This window comes from Pimephales promelas, chromosome 5 (assembly GCF_988280905.1).
Source record: "Pimephales promelas chromosome 5, fPimPro1.hap1.1, whole genome shotgun sequence".
Taxonomy (NCBI): Eukaryota; Metazoa; Chordata; class Actinopteri; order Cypriniformes; family Leuciscidae; genus Pimephales; species Pimephales promelas.
The window spans coordinates 27,344,251-27,364,839 of NC_142773.1; the positions used below are offsets into that span (position 1 = coordinate 27,344,251).

At 36.8% G+C, this 20,589-nt stretch overlaps 2 protein-coding genes across 3 annotated transcripts in view; one reads left to right on the forward strand and one right to left on the reverse strand.

Annotated features, from left to right (window-relative positions):
* Positions 1–20,382, forward strand: part of nrbp2a (nuclear receptor binding protein 2a) — a 50,798-nt gene extending 30,416 nt beyond the window's left edge. Inside the window, exons 2-19 of one of the 2 annotated variants that reach the window (XM_039676475.2) lie at positions 4,012–4,044; positions 12,359–12,481; positions 12,666–12,767; positions 12,863–12,952; positions 13,060–13,100; positions 13,736–13,830; positions 14,257–14,280; positions 14,631–14,714; positions 14,826–14,881; positions 14,975–15,070; positions 15,164–15,296; positions 15,481–15,583; positions 15,675–15,725; positions 15,819–15,954; positions 16,345–16,398; positions 16,480–16,543; positions 16,746–16,801; positions 17,818–20,382. In XM_039676475.2, coding sequence (XP_039532409.2) covers positions 4,012–4,044; positions 12,359–12,481; positions 12,666–12,767; positions 12,863–12,952; positions 13,060–13,100; positions 13,736–13,830; positions 14,257–14,280; positions 14,631–14,714; positions 14,826–14,881; positions 14,975–15,070; positions 15,164–15,296; positions 15,481–15,583; positions 15,675–15,725; positions 15,819–15,954; positions 16,345–16,398; positions 16,480–16,543; positions 16,746–16,801; positions 17,818–17,916 — 1,440 coding nt within the window. In that variant the 3' untranslated portion in view covers positions 17,917–20,382. The remainder of the gene's footprint in view (positions 1–4,011; positions 4,045–12,358; positions 12,482–12,665; positions 12,768–12,862; positions 12,953–13,059; positions 13,101–13,735; positions 13,831–14,256; positions 14,281–14,630; positions 14,715–14,825; positions 14,882–14,974; positions 15,071–15,163; positions 15,297–15,480; positions 15,584–15,674; positions 15,726–15,818; positions 15,955–16,344; positions 16,399–16,479; positions 16,544–16,745; positions 16,802–17,817) is intronic. The other variant, XM_039676476.2, reaches the window with a different exon arrangement.
* On the reverse strand, positions 474–3,152 carry LOC120475229 (uncharacterized). The gene is made up of 4 exons (XM_089131212.1): positions 2,679–3,152; positions 2,377–2,542; positions 2,160–2,275; positions 474–1,407 (listed from the first exon to the last, which is right to left on the reverse strand). The coding sequence occupies exons 1-4, from the start codon at positions 2,832–2,834 to the stop codon at positions 595–597; spliced, it is 1,251 nt and encodes a 416-aa protein (XP_088987338.1). The 5' UTR covers positions 2,835–3,152; the 3' UTR covers positions 474–594.
* Positions 20,383–20,589: the final 207 nt, after the last annotated feature.

Below are 20,589 nucleotides of genomic sequence, written 5' to 3' on the forward strand. Positions count from 1 at the left end.
ACTTTAAATTACAGAGGAATTAAGCATAATAACTTTAATTGAATTACAGTATTTAGATTACTTGGTAATGAATTACACCCAACACTGTACAATAAGAATTAAAATGTAAACTTAAGCATTGACTCCAGCAACTATTTTCTTCCAAGCTAAAACAGTTCTGCTACTGAGAAATATAAAGACCTCTTTTTGTCTGGCGTTGTTGCCATGGTGACTCAAAATATCTGTGCTCCATTGATAATGGCTTTTTATAGTTGTAGTGCACGCACTTAACTCAGAGTCAATCAACTTAGAGTAGACTGAACAAACTTCAGCTGTTCTGTAACCGAAAACTCAGAGTTTCCCATCTCAGGATAAGTCGACTCAGATTTCAAGTTAATTTAGAGTTGGTTGAACCTCCTTGTAGAAACGGGCCCCTCCACCGTTGGATTTGTATGCAATTGAAATAACAAACTGAATAAAAACACTACAAAAAATCATATCAAAACAATATTCTTTATTAATACAGTACTTTTGACCACACAAAAGATAATAAAAAAATGTCCAAAAATTACTTTAAACTGCTGTTTGCAGGGATAACTCTATGGCAGTTCCTTTTTAAATGTGTTGATCCTGCCAAGAAACACTTCCTGCCGGTGAGACAAAGTAGTCCCGCATCAGATTTCGTTGCATTTTTGCTGTCGCTGTATAATTGCGATGTGACGTGTTCTCCATCGGTTGGAAAGCACCCATGCCATGATTCCTCCATTGCCCATCAACCATGTTGTGGTCAGCCGTCTCCCAGTCTGCAAAAGCTGGAGGGGCATATGCTTCTGACCTGCGCTCGCAGAGGAAGTTGTGGATGCACAGAGAAGCCATTGTTATCTTCACCACCTTGTCTGGCTCCAAGCATATGGTCGACCTAAACACTCTCAACCGGTTCGCAAGAATGCCAAATGCGTTCTCTACCACCCTTCGTGCCCTAGACAAACGATAGTTAAAGACCCTCTGACTGTGCTCCATCTGCCTGAATGGATATGGCTTCATTAGGTCATGCCGTAAGGGATATGCATCATCTCCCACAAACATGTAGGGCATCACTGTGTCTGAATTGGGCAAGGGCTCGGGTGGGGGAAAGCGCAGTCTTCCCTGGTCCATTGCTTTGCGCAGGTCAGAATGAGCAAACAGTCCGGCATCTGAAACTCGACCTTGGGTACCCACACTTGCGTAGATGAACTTGTAGTTCGCATCTACTGCAGCCATCATAAGCACAGAGAACCTGCCCTTGTAATTGTGGTAAAAACTTCCACTCTTTCTTGGAGGCTGTATGTAAATGTGTTTTCCATCCAGTGCCCCAAGGCAATGTGGAAACTGCCACTTCCTTTCAAAGTCCATTGCTATTTGGTGCCACTCTCCCTCCGTCGATGGAGTCTAAAATAATAGGAAACACCAAAAGTCAATGACTGAATTATTATATGCATTCATGAACACAGTTATATGTACAACAAAATTGGATAGTCATACTTTGAGTCAAACTCCTTCTAACTTATGCTGCGTTCATGTGCTATGGTCATTATGGTAAATACCAAAAGCCGACGTGGAAAATGCACATGAACCCCCCCTCATGTGGTATTTTCCACTGGGCAACTCGTAGAATATTTTGATGGACGAGTTGCCGAGATGAGATAACCTTTGACCATTACAAAATGGCGGAGAGCCCGGCGAGAGTCGTGAATGGTAAAAAATATATATGATCAAGAAAATATACAGCATATTATTTACCTTTTGAGTTTTGATAAATCATGTTCTTGTTGTTGCAGATGACTTAAACAATCTAAAATAGTTTTAGCTAAATAACAGGTCTGGATCTCCATCTTTTCACAACATTATGACAACAAAAGCACTTGAACGCAACACACTGGTAAATACCAGTTCACAAGTGGAAAATATCCTATTTTCCATAGCATGTGAACGCAGCATTAATCCATTTAAATATGTATATAAAGGTAAACTATAGATTAAACATTCAAGTATGTGTAGACATAAATATATTTACTTATGTTTTATCAAAATACTTGTATGAAAAAGGAAAGTCCACTGTATATTGTCGATGTCCACAATGTTGACGTTGTTGGTGTTCTATTTAAAAATGTATATCTTTGCATTTTGTAATGACTCCTTACCTTCAAGAAATCCTCCTTCATAACCTGGTACAGAGCTGTACAGGTTTCCATCACTATTTGTGAGATGGTGCTGGTGCCCATCCTGTACTGGAATCTGAGGGACTTGAACGCTTCACCTGCATGACACCAAAAAGTTCAGATACATAAGTTACCCAGACAGACAAAAATGTTATCACTACATTCATGGAATGTTCGTTTAAAACGAAATCATACAAACCTGTTGCCAAGAACCGCAGGGTCAAAGAAAGACGCTCTCTAGGTGGTATTGCACGTCTCATCTTGGTGTTCTGCTTTGTTATAAGATGCTGGACTCTATCCAGCAAAAAATCAAACTCCTCCGCCGTCATTCGCAGCAACTCCCTGAAGCCTGTCCTATCATTATTCTATTACAACGATAAATAAATAAAGAAACACGGCTTTTTATCACAGCCCACAAAACTTTGACTTTTTAACAAAATGCGGGCGTCAGCCGAACATAAACATGCAGCTACATCTCCGATATAAACATGCTGTACTCACCTCCAACTCTCTCTGTAGCACAGACAATCCCTGCTGATCGCGTAAACGGATCCACTCTTTCACCCATACTCTCTTATTTTTTCTTTTTTTGTGTTTTGTCTCAGAGCAAATAATTGCACACACAGTTTGGACCACAAGCTTTTGTCTAACCTCCATACTTGTGTGTCGTGTTTATTCTTTGTCTTCTTCGCTGGGTATTGTTGCGCGTGCTGTGCTGTTTTGCGTCATTTCCGGTTCGTTTTATCGCGTGATTTTTCGTGACAAAACGTGGTTTGTAGACGAGATTTAATCGTTGGGTGACAGAGTTGTTGTCAAATCCTGTAGTGCGTCAGCTCCAGTTGCAGATCAATCACGATGTGTCGTTTGGTGTGAACGGCTCAACAACTTGAGCACTCCTGATTTCACAGAGAGAAAGTCATGTAGTGTGAACTGCACAGTTCAGCCCGACGTTTTAAAATCATGTAGTGTGAACAAGGCTTAAGAATCCCAAATGAGTCTCATGTGACTGACTAGCAGTAACTAGACCAGAACTGTCAGATACAAGTTATAACTGAAATTCCATTCAGCTTTCAGCTTTACTTCCTCTGGTGAGGGTTAAATAATGGCTAAAATCATTTAATCTACCCTAATGATTTATTTACACAGTTCCCATGGTCCTGAAAAGCCTGAAAATATCAAATTCTGTTTTCCAGGCTTGAAAATGAAAGTATTCTTGTTTTATTCTGTTCTGTTTTTGATTTTTTTTATCTGCTAGATATTAACTGTGTGTAGAGTAAAACTTGCTTGAAGGCCATAATTTGGGGTTTGTGGGCTTTTTTTGGGAGTCGGACAGATTCACAAATTAGTCTAAATGATTCATTAGCAAATCATTCTTAAATGTTTAAATTCAGGTGCATATAATGCATTTCTGTGAAATATTAATTTGTGATAAATATATAGCTTCTTTATAAGTTTACCCGCCCCTGATATTTTAACAAGTATTATGTATTTATAAAGAATAGGCATGCAGCGGATGGCATGTTTGATCCATTTGTGGATTATGCAATGCTGTGCCTTTATGTGAGCAATGTGCACATGCTTAATTGTGCGTTTTTAATTTCTATCATTATACATTATATGAAACCCCAGACCTTTTATGGTATAATCAAGTTGTAATACATAAATTGATTTGCATGTCATTCCAAACCTAGATGCATTTTTTTTCATTCTTTTGTAGAACACAAAAGAAGATATTTTGATAAATTTTGGGATACAGGCAACATTGGAGCCCACTGACTTCCATTGTATGGACAAAATACACATTTCTAAAAATATCTTCTTTTATGTTCCACAGAAGAAAGTCTTACTGGTTTGGAATGACATGAGGGTGAGTAAATGATGACAGAATTTTCTTTTCTTTCTTTCTTTTTTTTTTTTTGGGTGGAGTATCTCTTTAGGGAGTAGAATGTGTTTACTATTTGAAATCGTGTTTCACAATGTTACAAGTAAAGACAAGTGACCCCTTTATGTAGCTTCCCATATCCATGTGTCAGCTTCTTATCTAGGAGATCGTTGTTTGCATGAGTTTAATTTTTTTCTCTTGTGAGGTTCTCTCGTACTGCTTAATATCTAATGCTAGGGGAAAACCTCTTTTCCATTAGATATTGTAGCCAAAAATTATCCTTAATTTTGAATTATTGTAAAACGCTTTTTCGGCAGCATGCAGACATATGCAAGACGGCTCTCATGCGTATTGGCTGTCCTGCGCCAACTGCAGCAGCCTATCGAGAGAGGCCCTTAGGTGACGTCAGATCCAATGGGGGCACTTTGTGCCCATTACGTCACGTAATGTTTTTTTTTTTTCACTGCAGTTTTAAGGAGAAAATTCTCTACAATGGTGTTGACATGAATTTGCACATGGCTTGTCTTAAAGCATATTAAAAGCACCACATAATGTTGACATATAAACAACATTAAAAACTTTTTCACCAAAGGGGGTCTTTTAGACATGATTGTGATTGTTGTATTCAGGCTGATCTCTCAACCAACCAAAAAGTTAGGTCAAAACTACTTGTTTATCTTATCAAAGCTGTATAGTTTTGGTTTGGTTGCTGCAGGTGTTCTTCTCTCGGCACAGCTTTGTAAAATACCAGTTTTCAGAACTTTGCAAAAGAAAGCGAAAGCTAGTAGAGGAAGAAAAATAATGTCTAGAAATGGAGAGCTTTCAGTAGGTTCACACCATGGCTTCCCACATCTTGAGCGTCACAATGCAGGGCATTCATGAGTCGTGAGTGTGGTGACTAACACTGTTTTGTGTGGACATCACATCATGATTTTATTCTATAATGCTCTTTGTTTACTTTCCTCTTTTTTGTCATTCTCTCTTCTTCTCTTTTTACTAAGTCATCTGATGTCGTCTGCTAAATATTGCACCTTTCTTTGTTTATGATCCTTCCAAGTTCATCAGCATTGATAGTTTTTTGCATTAACCCATTCAAAGCTAGAGCTGTCATCTTGGTAAATGCTGCAGACTTTAATCCTTCAAGCCGACTGTGACAGATCCTCACTTTAAAAGTGTCACTTCAAACCCAGTGGTGGACTTGTACTGATGTGGCTTTTAAAAGGTTCAGGTTTGTGTACAGTAGTAAAGTGGTGGATTAGGCACCACTTGCCTTTTTTTTCGGGCTTCTGAATCCTGGTGTGTAAAACAAAACCATCCTGCAGATCACAAACAGTAACATATTTACGCAAGAGTGCAACTTTCGGCCCCTGCCTTATTTCATCCTCCTACTTTAGAAAACACCTACTTTGTTTACCCAAAAGCAGCGGTATTCAACTGCTGATTTTGCCTACTCTTTTATTCCATATGTAAGTGCAAGATAAAAGGTTGAGCGCTTTGGGAGAGGGACACCCTCAGGCAGGAGTTGAAAATAGGACGCATCTGTCAGCACTCTTTCTTTGGTAAAAGTTACACAATACAGCTTAAGCTGGTAGAGGATGCAATGAAAGCTTGACGAGTTTGACACTTTACCCGTAGGATTATCACGTTGAATAGTTCCTTTGTGACTGCCAAGTGTGTGAATCTCAGGAATGGTCCAACTGATGGTCTTCTCAGAGCGTCTAGGTACCTGACGATCAGCGGTGATTGCGATTCATTCCATTTTGACAATTTGTAATTCCCGATAACTTTAAAGGGGTGGTTTGCGATTTCACTTTTTCCATTTTAAATAGTGTGTAATGTTGGTGTGCTGAAAGTTCAACATTAGCTGAGATATCGTCTTAAAAATCCTAAAAATCAGGTAGTTTAATGGCTAATGACTCGAATGGGACTACAACGAGATACTTCCTGGTTTTTATACGTAACTAACCCTTAAATTTACATCATACCTCCCTCCGGAATATGCAAAAAAGGGCATGACCATATTTCTGCGGCTTTGTCAGAGAGGAAGAGCAATAGTGGAGAGCTGTAGCCATATTCTGCTGTCGAAAGTGTGTTATTTTCAGCCAGCTGTCAGGACTTCTGTGTTCGGGCTTCCCACGGACGTTGTAGTTCGTCAACAATGGCTAAAATTTATGTTTGATTATGTTCCTGAAAATTACAATCGCAATTTAGCTCTCTGTGCTGTTTAATAACAAAAATATAATATATAATAAATATAACAAATAAATATAATGAATAATAATAAAAAAATTACCATTCAGAAACGTTTTGTAAGAGCCGTGTTTGGGGAGGTTCTGCTTGACTCTCTTCATCGCCGGTTTCTGGGTCTGATTCTGGCTCAAACTGATACGGCAGTATTGACACCATTTACATTGACTGGAGCACATGCAACTTTCGCCCTTAAAGGTAATGGGCGTGAAGTTTCTGGACAACATGCACTTCGCAGTTTAGCCAATCTCAACTCACCGGCCCAACTAACCAATCTGAGCCCATTGCCTGTTTCTGGGGGAGTGGTTTCATAGTCAACCGGTCTTTCAAATGACAGAGGAGAAAGCGGTTTACAATAAAAGGGAAATTTATGATAAATAAGGCTTTTTAAAAACAAACAAACATGAAGACATGTTATATTGCACCCCATATACACAATCATGCAAAGAAAAAAAGCAGTAAACCACCCCTTTAAGGGAAATGTTCAACTAGTCATTTTTAAACCATGATTAACAAGACCCTTGTGTTGGTCATACTCACTGGAGTCTCTCAGGCCAAAGGTACGATTACCTGTTCAATATAGTATAACAGTAGCTTAGAAAGTTATCCTGCTTTTGTGGAAGAAAAATACTACGCCCCCCTTTTCTGACTGGCTATCCATTTACTTCTACGTTACGCATGGAAACAATTAGATACACCATTTCTGGGAATTCTGAAAAATTCAACAAAATGTGGGAACCAGTTTTTATTTATCTAGCCACAAGGACAAGGATTTTTTTTTTTTTTTCAGATTTGTGACATTTACTTTTTGTAAATATTGTAACTATACTTTGTTGGAGAGGTTGGCCTTGTATAGCGTCATCCTTCCCTTTAGTTTTATTTGTTTCATTTTGCATATTGTACATATTTTTGTTATATGAAGGGTCTTTCTGTCTATTATTGTCTCTTTTTTGATGTTTGAAAAACCATTAAGTATGTATGTGTGTACACTGTATATGTTGTTCATATTAAACCCTGGGTTAGCATTTAATCCTTGTAATATCCAAAAAATCCAAAAAGGTTTCACACTGCACTAGATTTTCACACTGCACTAGATGTGATTTTTCGTTTAAAATCTCCCATGATTCTGAATAGACAATTAAACAAAATAACATACATAATTTACAAGAGGTTCTGACAAACCGTTATTTGCTGCAGTCTATTTAAAATATGTAACTAATGTTTCAATGACTCAATCCTGAAGACTTCACTTTTTTCATCTGGATGAATCAGCGTTTTTAAATGAACGTCTTGAACGATTGAATTAATATTTTTTATTAATATAGTTTTGTTTTTTAATTTTTTTATATAACAATAATACCAACGAACGTCAGACAAGACACAAAGGAAAAACATACACAAAAAAGGAATAAGGGAGATACAATACAGTTAGAAAATCAACTGAAAATCAACAGTTAGATCAACAAATCAGATCTAAAATCAACACTTAGATCAACTGATTGAAAATCAATCATGTGTCAATTTTTTTAATAGATTTCAAAAAGGGTTTTCTAGATTTTATAAAATAATTCACCTCTGCCTGTCATTGAATATGTGATCTCTAGCACATAATGTCTTGTTTCCATTTTAATGCAATGTACTTATCTTTTAGCTCTTATCAACAACATTTCAGCAAGCTTAATAGCTTGAACTATGTGGGAGGTTAGAGTTAGATAAAATTACCTTATAAACACACCTCTGGATCCACTGGAAAATCAATTCCATGAATGTGTGATATTATATCACATACTTGAACCCAAAACACTCTAGTCATCAAACTATTGGTGTAATGATGCAATTGATGCAATCTTTATTTGAAGTGTCACATTACTTTCAAAAGGTTGATTTGCTACCGTAGACATCAGTGTCTATATCCTAACTGTAAACATTTGTCCTAGTACTAAGATGATAATTTGAATTATTGTAATAATGATACTGTGTGGTTGAAAATACTTTTTTTTAAAAAGTCTGTTAAGCTGTTTCATAGCCATAGACCTTAGTCAGGGTAGTGCCATTTTTATTTTGACAGGAATGAAAACGAGGCTGTGAGGGACAGAATGAAGTGCATTCAATGGATTGCACTGTTGTTTAACAACAATTCGACTGTTCAGCTGATGAAACGTCTTTCTGATAAAATACTTTCAGTGTACACATTTTTTTTATAAAGTTGACTTGTGAAAAGTTTGAAATCTGACCTTTATACATTGTGTGCTATTGGTTAAATTCAAAATGGCAGTTAACCTAAGAACCTTTCATGACAACTACTCTCTCTGTGTCAACGGCAGTGCGAACGCAGATTTGAATGTTTCGCAGTGATCAAACGTATCAAAGGTTTAAATAGCTGAATTGTTGTCATTTAGGAATAAGATCGTGTAGGTTTTTGAATTGAGATTGTGATCGTGTGTTTTTACTATGGGGCAGTTGAATGCTTGATTCTGATTGGTTGACGGACATTCTAAGCCTAAGGTGTGCAATTATTTTCAGGAAAACGCGCGGCTAAAGTAGTTCCAGACAGGTCTTGATCGCACAACAGTTCCATAAAATATATGATGCTAATGCAGTGGTTCTTCGACTTTTTTTTTTTTTGGGGCCATTTATTACTTTCTGTCAGCTCATAAATTGATAGCATCAAACACTCTGGGGGTCAAAGTGGCTTGTTTTCCTTTAAAATAGTGGGCGGTGAATGACAGAGGCGAATACCAGCATTTCTGCTCATCTTAGGCAACTCCTCAATTCTTGGAAAGCTTTACCACAAAAATGCAGAGAAGCACCTTTGTATCTCTCTTTCATGTTGTGTCATGCAATGTGTTCATCTCCGCCCCCAGACCCCTGAGTATGTGGTCCCCTCAGGCTGTTTGGTGGTCTTGAGTGACACTGACACTTTAGCTAACAAGGATTGCTTATTTTCACATCTGGAACATCTGGAATGGGTCTCTCTCCTGCTAAGAGTGTTACACAAACCATTTTGTTCCAAAATTACGGTACAGACATGATTTTGTCCTGTATGTCAGTTAAAATCAGTGGTCTATGGGGTGGCTACCTTTTTGAATGGAGAAAGGTGACCTGATGCCACAGAGTGAGGCTCTTCTTTGTACCCAGACAAAATGTTAAGTCCTGTCTATGGGGCCCATGCATCTGGGGTTAGTGTGCTGAATTGAAGCACCATTCTTGTGGGTTGTCCACGAACCGAAAGGTTGGTGGTTCAATCCTCGGTTCCACCTGACCAAGTGTCGAGGTGTCGTGAGCAAGACACCTAACCCCAGCTGCTCCCGACGAGCTGGCTGGCGCCTTGCATGGCTGACACCGCCGTCGGTGTGTGAATGAGTGTATGAATGGGTGAATGTGAGGCAAAATGTAAAGCGCTTTGGTGGCCATTAGGTCTATGAAGGCGCTATATAAATGCAGTCCATTTACCATTTACCATTCTTGATGATAATTGTATATCTGAAAAGCTGCACCTGGATATAAAGCTCTGATTCATTCAAGTATGCATGCAAGCCATTCACATTTTCTCTCTGTTAATCCTCAGATGTTTAGGACGTAGTAGAGAAAATTAAGCATTCAGGGTCAGGTTTCCAGAGATGAAAGTGGTTCCACAGAACAACTTATTAGATTTCTTACATAATTTATGCAGGAGGAGGTAATACAGCTGAAAACGGATCTGTGACAGATGCAGGTTAGGGGATGAAAGGGCAGGAAATGAAGATCGTAATGTTTGTTTTCATTGGGAAAGCTTTCATGTGGTTCATGTCAGAAAGAATTTTAAAAGCACTGACTGTGAGATTTATATCAGCTGTTTTTTTTGCCTGTGCTGCAAGTTCTTGATTTGGCTATAAAAAGAACTGGCTCATACGTTATTCGATCAGTAATCTGATTACACTTGTCACAATGTATGTTGTTGATTCACTTAAAAAAAAAAAAACTGCTTATAAGAATCATTCATTCACACTCTGTGTTTTGATTCACTTAAAAAAATTGGCTCATAAGAGTCTTTTGTTCAGTTGGAGTAGACCTACACTAATAACAAAGTTTGATTTTGAGTAATCTAAATGAATCTGGTCCTAAAAGTAATTAGTTTGGCAATTGGATTACATTTTGTTTTGTTTTTTAAACAACGAACTCAAAAGAGTCATTTGTTCAAGAATCGGATTACACTGGTCATAGTGTAGCCCTATGTTTTCGAGTCACTTAAAAGAAACGACTCATAAGAGCCATGTGTTCGGGAATCAGACTTTGTTTGATCACTTCAGGGCTGTGTCCGAAAGCTTTGGCAGCTGATTTGATTCCTCGTTGGCCTATCAGGCAGTGTTTGCGCACGAAGGTGCCTCACGAAACTGATTTCAGACAGCGTTCTAGTGTAGCGTAAAGGTTTAATGATCTACAGCAAAATAGAGTGAGCTTTGGAGAAAACGAAGTGAATCTTTAATGACTAAAATATTAATTTCTTTCTAGAAATGACATAAGTGAAACACGTTGAACAAAAATGTACATTTACACACAAACTTGACGACCAGCCGCAACTTTCAGACGCCATCTTTATCTTTCTAGCTCAACTGGACGTCATTCCATTCCCTTTTTTTTTGGTACTGGTTCTGTATAAAAATGCTCCTAAATTAATTAATTTTAGAACATTGCAATAGTTTTAGGGCATGCTAAAGTAGACATCATCAACAACCCATATGCATACTGCATTTTAAACATTGATTTAAAATGCACCATGGCTAATAGACCATAATTTGATAAATCCTACTAACATTATATATACGTCACTGGAGCATGCTGAGGTTCAATACTTATCCAGGGTCAGCCGCCTTTGATTGCCCATAATTTGTAGTCGCCAGCTGGGCAGAAGGATACTCTTAGGAGAACTTGAAAGTTTTTTTTTTAATTTGTTTTCAAAGACATTCCTTTTCTGTTTGTGCAGCATCTAGGGAATGAATTAACTCCAAATGTAGTCGGACATGTTTTTGGTGTCCTTGTGTTCTCTGCCTTACATAACCCAGCTTTTCTGTGCTCTGTCATTATCAGTAAAAGTTCTGTTTTACGGTTGCCCTGAGGTTGTCCTTTTAATGGTCACTTTTTAACCTCTGAGCCTGGAACACTATGGCGACTGGCAAGTGACAAGTCAATGCGCTTGTAATACCAAAATAAACATTTTTAAGATGAACCTTCATAGACTTTATAGGGATATTGTAATCAATCAAGCACATTATCTGAGCTTGAATTGCTACTTGATACTATTTAGCGAGCGTAGTAAACATTATAATGACTCCCTAACATGTACAGCTTGTTCTATTCCTATTTTGTTGTTCCTGAATGCCCTGACAAATGAAAAAGCTCTTTGTTTAAACCTACCAAACAGTATTATCAATTTGTAGTCATGTTTTTAAATCTGAGATAGTTAAATCCATCCAAGGCCTTTTAGAGGGCAGCTGTATCTCAGCGTGACTGGTTCATGTTGTGTCTGTCTCCAAAACACATAACTTGTTTTCAATGATCTGCTGGAGGGGAGCAAATTCAGGCTTTAAATATAGAAAATCAAAATATGAAAACCCTGGATGGTTTGTTTTCCTTTATACAGTTGTGATAATAAAAGGTCTGGTTCGGTCCAAAAAAGGTGGAGACTTGAAGTGTTTGGTGAGCAAACAGCAGTGTACCCTCTTCGGTTTTGTGAACTTCATTTACAGCATTACAAAGACCAAAACAGACAAGAATTTACAGGCCATTAAAAGGCTGTGTTTTCATTCTCGACCATCACAACCCAAACCACAACTTGCACCATGGGAGAGTTGTGGAGCAGGGGGGTGGAGAAGGGGGTGTTCTTTCACAGAAATACTAATTTCCTGTACTTACAATACCTAGAAGTTGATACTAAAATATCACGTTCGCAAACATTGTACAAAGTTGTGCAATATGAAGTAAATATTGCAGATATCACTGGCTAAATGGTACTTTGTTTGAACTTGGCAGCACTAAAACTCTCTTTCCACTCTTTTCTCTCTCTCTGGTTTAGGTCAGTCAAGGAAATGTCCCAGGCATTGAGAGTGCGTACTTGGCCATGGACACTGAAGAGGGGGTGGAGGTGGTGTGGAATGAAGTGCAGTTTTCAGACAAGAAGGTTTTCAAGTCCTTTGAGGTAGGAGTCGGACCATGCTTGTTTTCCAACATCAGTATTCTGGGAGGGATACTTGGCATGCTACACCACAAACATCTGTGAAATGTTACTGTATTGGAACGTCATCATTCTGGAATGGTGGTACGGTGACAGACAAAATGCTTGAAATGTGAAACCAAGCGTGTATGTACTTTGTGTTGCGCAGGAGCGGATACGAGAGATGTTTGAGAACCTTATGCAGGTGGAGCATCCGAATATCGTAAAATTTCACAAGTACTGGCTGGACATGAGAGAGAGCAGAGCGAGGGTGAGTCTCAAAACTCAACTGATAAAAGCAAACGGTTGTGTGAACTTTGCCCTGAATTCAGATATTCATGTTTTCTTTCTTTTCGTGCCACACAGGTGATTTTTATCACTGAATATATGTCATCTGGAAGTCTCAAGCAGTTTTTGAAGAAGACAAAGAAAAACCACAAAACTATGAATGTGAAGGTGAGACGTTTCATCGAACATTGAAAGTGAAAAGCTGGAGGACTACACCACCTTCTGGCAGAAATATGACAAACACTTAACACACTGGTACTTTCTGTGTGTCTCAGGCATGGAAGCGTTGGTGCACGCAGATACTTTCTGCACTCAGGTAGGACATTGAGAATTCAATATTGATTCTGGAAATCATCTGCAAATTTGCTGTGAAATCTGAAGTGTGTAGGTAAACTAAAAATATTTTCCCAGTTTAATATACAGAGACAGTTATATGTAGGTTGATTTGTACAAAAGTGTAAACACGGTGGCTCTGTGGCTACCAAAACATTACTTGTTTGTTTGAACATCTTGAGCATTTTAGCATAGCAACATTGACTCAACCAATGGTGGCCGTTTGGAGGCGGGCTGTCTGTTTGTTTGGCCAATGGCAGATGAGGGGAATGTTTGAGGAAAAAATTTTCATGGCGCTAAAAGTTACACACTTCAGCTTTTAAACCAATACAATTTTAATTCTCTTATAAATTAAAAATTGTCTCTATATTTATTAGAAATAAAGAAAAACTTTTTTATTTGAAAAAAAAAATTATTATTATTTTTTTTTAATTATAAATGTTTTGTTTTGGGCTTTTTTTTCTTCAAATTTTTAAACATGCAATGTTTTGCAACTTTTATTTAAATATTACATTTATATTTACAATAAAATTATTTATTAATTTATTGTTTTTTAAACAATTTTTTTTTTGTGTGGGTAATTTGTGGGTACTGAAGTTTTATCCTTTCGTTCTTTAGTTACTTGCATTCATGTGATCCGTCCATTATCCACGGTAACCTGACCTGTGACACCATCTTCATTCAGCACAACGGCCTCATAAAGATCGGCTCAGGTTTGACAATAGTCTTTTACCTTTTATTCAAAGGGATAGTTCACCCAAATATGACAATTCTGTCATCATTTACTCACCCTCACATTGTTCCAAACGCGTAAGACTTGTATTCATCTTTGTAACACAAATGAAGATTTTTTTCTTTTTGATGAAATCTAAGAGCTTTCTGTACTCTCCATTGACTACCAGTTTGATGCTTAAAAAATGTTATAAAGGGACTGTAGAAAGAATGGTTTACTCCAAATTTTTTGAAGAGACGCAATCGCTTTATATGGTGAACAGATTTAATTTAGGCTTACGGGTTTAGAACGACACGATTCATGACATAGTTTTCATTTTTGGTTGAACCATCCCTTTGAGCTCAAAATTATTTGACTTTTTGATCATCTCTAACATAGATGTTTATGTCTCTTCTTTCGTTCACAGTTTGGCACAGGCTGTTTGTAAATGGTGAGTCCACTCTGAGCTCCATGTGCAAATGAATGTGGTTATCTCAACAGAATGAAAACACAGGCCATACTTAGACTATTTCTTTCCTTCCTTCCTTAAACAATGCTTTGCTTATATTGGCCCAAAATCCTGGCAGTTGTGTAATGCACTGTAACTTTTCTTGTCAGCTTTGACAATCTAAGACATAAAGAAAGAAAATAAGACCCACATCCCCCTTCAGAGTATTTATTTTGGACTCTAGCTCATGTGCTAGACATTTTATCTATTTATGTTTACTGGCTAAAATTCTTCCATCCATATAATGTTATAAATAGAGTTTAATTTTAATGTTGTGTCTCCGTTTGCCTTAGTATTTGCTGAGGCGATTCATGGGAATGTGCATCAACATCGAGATGAAATGCGGAACCAGCATTTTTTTGCTCCAGAGTATGGAAGTAAGTATCTGATGCCTTTTACCATTTTTACACCTTTTGCAAACTGGAAACAAAGAAAAATTGTTTTGCTTATAATTTGTAATATACATCAATATATTTCTTCTTCTCCAGTTGCTGAAGATGACTATGCCATCGATATATTTTCATTTGGTATCTGTGCCTTGGAGGTCTGAAAATTAAAATAATAAATATATAAATAATACTATTTTAATCAACACTGATTTATGACCTTTAATGTTGTATTCCCCATTCTCCTTTAGATGGCAGTATTGGAAATCCAGGCCAATGGAGACTCAGCAGTTTTGAAAGAGGCCGTTGATCATGCTGGAAAGTCACTTGAGGATCCTCTCATGAGGGTAAAAGACATAAAGACATAATGTTTATAAGTTAAACAGCTCTGCTTAATTCTTTTTGTTTAATTGAATGTCTTTATCTCTTCACACTGACAGGAATTTATCCAGTCGTGTGTACGCACAGAAGCCAAGTCGAGACCCACGGCTCATGACCTGCTGTTCCACAGAGTGTTATTTGAGGTCCACTCCTTAAAACTGCTTGCTGCGCATTGCTTTATCAATAACCAGTGTAAGTGGGACATGTAAAAAAACCATTGTTGTTCATGCCTTCTTGAAACCATCCAGTAATATTGCTTTGATTTGGATCTGAGAAATAACAGAAATGTTATGAATGGCCCAATCATCCAAAAGGGAATTGTTGTTCCATTCCTATTTGGTTTAAGTCTTAAACTTTTAAAAAAAATAATTTCCAGATCTCCTTCCTGAGAATTGTGTAGAAGAGAAGACCAAGTCTTTTGACCCTAATGGTATCATGGCAGAGATTAATCATCGTGACCGACCTGGAGTCCATTTAAAGTGAGTTTCTCAAACAAAATGTGAAGTGAAATGTTTCTCTTCTGTGATTGTTTCCCAAGTTTAGGCATTTTTTCCCCCTTTTTTTTCCAAGGTATTCTCACGTATCACCTCTGGAATTGGACAAATTTCTTGAGGATGTGAAGTGAGTCATAGAGAAGATCAGCTGATCCTTGATTTAGATTGTGTTTGTTTCCATGCTTGTGGATTTGAAACCTTTCCTCTTCTGCATGAACAGAAATGGCATATATCCCCTGATGAACTTTGCTTCCCAGCGGCCACATCCTATCCCCCGCGCTCTTTCTTTGTCACAGGAACAGATGGAGACTGTGAAGACCCCGACCCCAGAACCACTGGAGACTGAAACCAGAAAGGTTAGAAGGAGGTTTATGTTAGAAGCAGTGTTGGGAGTAACTAACCACAAGTAGTGATGCTATGCCTCATATGAAGCTTTAGGAAGTTTGAATATGTTAGTGAATCAGTTCCTTTGAGTTAAAAACAGTTCATTTGAAATGCTGTGTTGTATTTTTTGAATCTAAATATTAGCCAACAAATGTTTGGGTGACTAATGGGAAGTGTGTCCAGTTATGACCCTGATGATGAGCAAGGGTCAATTTGAAAAGCTGACTTTTTTCAACATTTCCCAGAAATGGTGATCAATGCATCTCATCCATGTACAAACAGTATTTTAGTTACTTTCTATTAGTTATTGTTAATTCTGTCCTCTTAAATACCTAATGTGTTTGGCTTTTTTTTTTGTACAGGTTGTACAGATCCAATGTAATCTGGAAGCAAATGAGGAAGGCACAAGGAGTCATGTGAGTAAAAAATATTTTGGCTTGCAGTTTTACTTGGCTTCTGTAAATATTGTGCATAATCTATCCTTTCTTTCTCTGTAGCTCTCTCTCTTTTTAAAGATGGATGATAGACTTCACCGTCAGCTTAGCTGTGATGTTTTGCCATGTAAGTAATTACATTCAAATATGTTCTTTTCTTTGTATAAATTGTATAAATACAAGAATTTAATAAAAAAGTTAATAAATTAAAGAATAAATAAAAATGAGTATGTGTGTGTGTGTGTGTGTGTGTGTATATATATGTATGTATGTATAATTTGTTATTATTATTATTTTAAAATATCCCCTTTTTATATATTTTTCCACAGCTGACAGTCCCAAAGATTTGGCTAGTGAGTTGGTTCACCATGCTTTCATCAGTGAGGTAAGCATGAGTTCTTCCATCTAACCATCAGGCTTTATTGTTTATCTTAGGCTGGAATACTCTAAACTACCTTTGTTCAGATTTTTGCCTCGTTTTGCAGTCGATATAAGTTGAAAATAGTTTTGAGCTGTTGGAGTTGACAAATTTCACAGACTCAATCTTTTTAGCTTCAGATTATGATTCCATCCAGTTGGCAGATGTCAGCTGATTTTAGTACTCGTATCGTAGTGTATGACGATTAGCTACCGAAAACCGAAGCTGTCACCTGTCTACCAGTAATAATACAATAAAATACAATACAAATACTATAACAATACAAAATTAACACAATAACAGATCAAATTAGCCTCAATGTTAGATTTATCATCACATAAAACTGCCCCACTCAGTCACCTCTAACTCTCGTTGTATTTTGTGCAGTCCATACTGACTGCATCTACCCACCTAAGAAGGATCTAAACAATCAGGCAGTTGAGATTTGTTATATGTGCTCTACATGAGTGTATTGTATAAGTAGGTTTATCTTTAAATATTTCACCAGTATGGTTTACATTTTGTGGCAATATAAACAAGCAGATTTGCAATATTTAGCTTTACGTAATTATACTGTGTATACATGTGAGTCAAGTAAGTTGGATAATTGAATGTTGGAGTTTAAAATGGAATTTGGAAGTTTGGAATTTGTGATGTAGAGGACCTTTAAGGTTTCCTTTTAATTTATAACATTTTAGTGTAGTGATAAGCCTAATGACTATTTGAAGATGTGCATCACTGCCATGGTAAAAAAGAAAAAAAGAATGAGATGCATATAAATGAAAAGGTTAATAAAGCAGTTTATCTGAGGAAGTAATTTAAAGTCATGGCATAATACTTAAGATTCTTAACACAATATACATGGTACATTTTTAGTCCCCTAGTGTGCAATTCATAGGCATCTGTGGCAAGGACTGAAAAACATAGCGTGTGTAGTTTTGCTTTATGTGTGAATGTGATTGTCTGGTTTCTGTGTCCTGCAGGAAGACTGCGAAAAGTTGGCATGTTTTCTTGAGGATGCATTATGTAAGCACTGGTCAGGGACGTCCACCTCCCCTACTGCAATGGCTGTGATGTACTAAGCCCAGCTGGTCCTAGAATAGACACAGTGCCTGAAGACTGGGCCAGAGCTTGAGAAAAAGAGAGAGCAAAAGATCCAGACTGACTAGAGGGAAATGAGACCAAAAATGCAATATTGCATAATGAAGGTCATGACAAGATGACTTGAGAATAAGCGATGGGCCCGGGGAGAAAGCTCGTCACACAGCATGATACCTGCACAAACTCCAAAGAGCTCCAACTGTTTACTTAAATCTTGAAGTTCAAATTACTGATGTCATTTTACCATGACGAAGAAATACATTTCCATTACTTGCAGAGATTCTGCCTTCAGTGCCAGCATTTTGGGTTGTGACTTTTTTCACAGACTGATTCACAGATTTTTTTTAAAACAACTCTCCGAGTCATCGTGTCTATGGCATAATCAACATCTAGCGAAGGACAAAGTTTCACACAAACTGATGATTTTAGGTTGAAAGAGCTTTGGGAACCTGAGGGAGGAGGCTAAGTGTCTAAGAAATATTTGCCATCAGGCAATATGATTGGAGCACGTTTGTTCTAGACTTAAATGTATTATTTATTATTTTAAACAAGTACTAGAAGGTCTTGGTATACATGTTTAAAAGGAAAATGTATCAAAATGTTTAATTCTACATTTCTATATTATCTTATTCTGTATGCTTTAACAGGCTGACTTTGAGCAGACGAATGTACAGTACAATGACAAGTGCTCTTGTTATAATTATATTTCTCTTTTTTTAATTTTTTTTTATTTAAGACCCTCAACTTCATTTCTTGCTCTTAATGTGGAGTGACTTATACATACAGAGTTTAAAATGTCTGTTCTGAATTGCTTCCATGACACTATGGTGATCTCAATAGCTTTACTCATGCAGACGGTAATGAACTTTGCAAATATTTGTAAACCGTGGCAATAATGCTATCCTGGAATGGTACACTACCGTTTTTAAGTTTGGGGTCAGTGAGATTTTTATGTTATGAATGAAATGAATACTTTTATTCCACAAGGATGCATTAAATTGATCAAAAATTACAGTAAAGACTTGCATTGTTTCATATGAAATAAATGCTGTTTTTTTTTAAACTTTCTATTCAAGAATCCCGAAAAAGAAATTCACAGTTTACACAAAAATATCAAGAAGCACAACTGTTTTCAACAATATAATAATAAGAAATGACTTACTTGAGCACCAAACAAGAAATCTTGAGCATTCAGCTTTTCCATTACAGGAATAAATAACGCTTTTAAATATATAACAATAATATTTCACAATATTACTGTTTTTACTCTATCTTTGATTAAATCAATGCAGCCTAAGTGAAGTTTGATCTTTTATTTCCTCATTTTTAATCAGTAAAGCAGAAGAGCACTTCATCCAGATGACTCAAGGAAAAAAAAAACTGAATAGAACTCCAAATCCATTTACTTTTATTCATTTAGCAGACGCTTTTAACCAAAGCGACTGATACAAACTCTATAAATCATAAAAGCATTTTGAGCAGCTAATGATAGGTTCATTAACACAGGGGTCCTGTTCATGACTAACAGTGTTATCATGGGATTTTTTTATTTGCCTTCTTAATGTGAATATGAGCTGATCTTAGATCAGCTGACTGCTCAGAGGTGTTTAACATTTATCTGTTTCTTTGTCTCTTATACTGATTAATGCATTATGATAAAATACAAAAACTGACCATTGACTGAAACAAAGGTTTGCTTTAATAAATCCCTCCTTTGGGTATGAAGGGCTGTTATTCTATTAGGCATTTACTTATTACCACATTATGTGTGTATTTTATGTCATGTAAAATGAACGATACACTACTTTCTATGTATTCTACATGCAAATGAGAACTTGAACCATGTCAAAGCCAAATATGTACTGGGTGCTGTGATGGCAAGAACATTGCAAATACAACTTGTCCTGTATTTGACTGACACTTGCATATTCTGTGAAAACATCTATGTTGCCATGCCGTCCAGAGCAATATTTTAGGGATGCTTTCAGTACTATGTTCTCCAATGGCTTTGACTTCCCAATATCCCCTAAAAATGTATATGCATGTCAGGAAATGAATGCTTTGACAGCATTTTTAATTTTTGATATATAGGCATGGATGTATTGCAGCTTTAGAAAGCCGTTGCAAGAGATTTCTAATCTCCATTTATTCTTGCAAATTCAAATGAGTCAGATGTCATTTAAAAACATTCACCATCTTCCAAGTGTTATTAAGAGACTAAATGTCTTGCAATGTGATTCATTTGTATGTATATACGAGAGATATATGAATGTACAGTGAGCAGCATTTAAAATGTAATCTTCCTAATTCCTGATCTCCTTTCTCATCTGAATCAAATGCATTAACCAGACTTCTGTTTTGGGCAGTTTTTATTTTATTTTTTGTGATGAAGTTGTATACTGTGACATGAAATACTATAACATTAAAATATATTATTAATACTTTAATATGACTGAATTTATTCATGTTTATACATAAAAAAAGGTCTAATAGTGAATGTATATTAACTGAAACATTTAATGGTGCTCTGGGGACAAGGGGATTTTCAGGTCAGTTTGTTTAAATTCCATAATTTGAATAACCCTTACATGTTGTTCATATTATGAATTAAGAATATTTAAATGAGTAAAAATAGAGCTTAATAAAACTTTCTG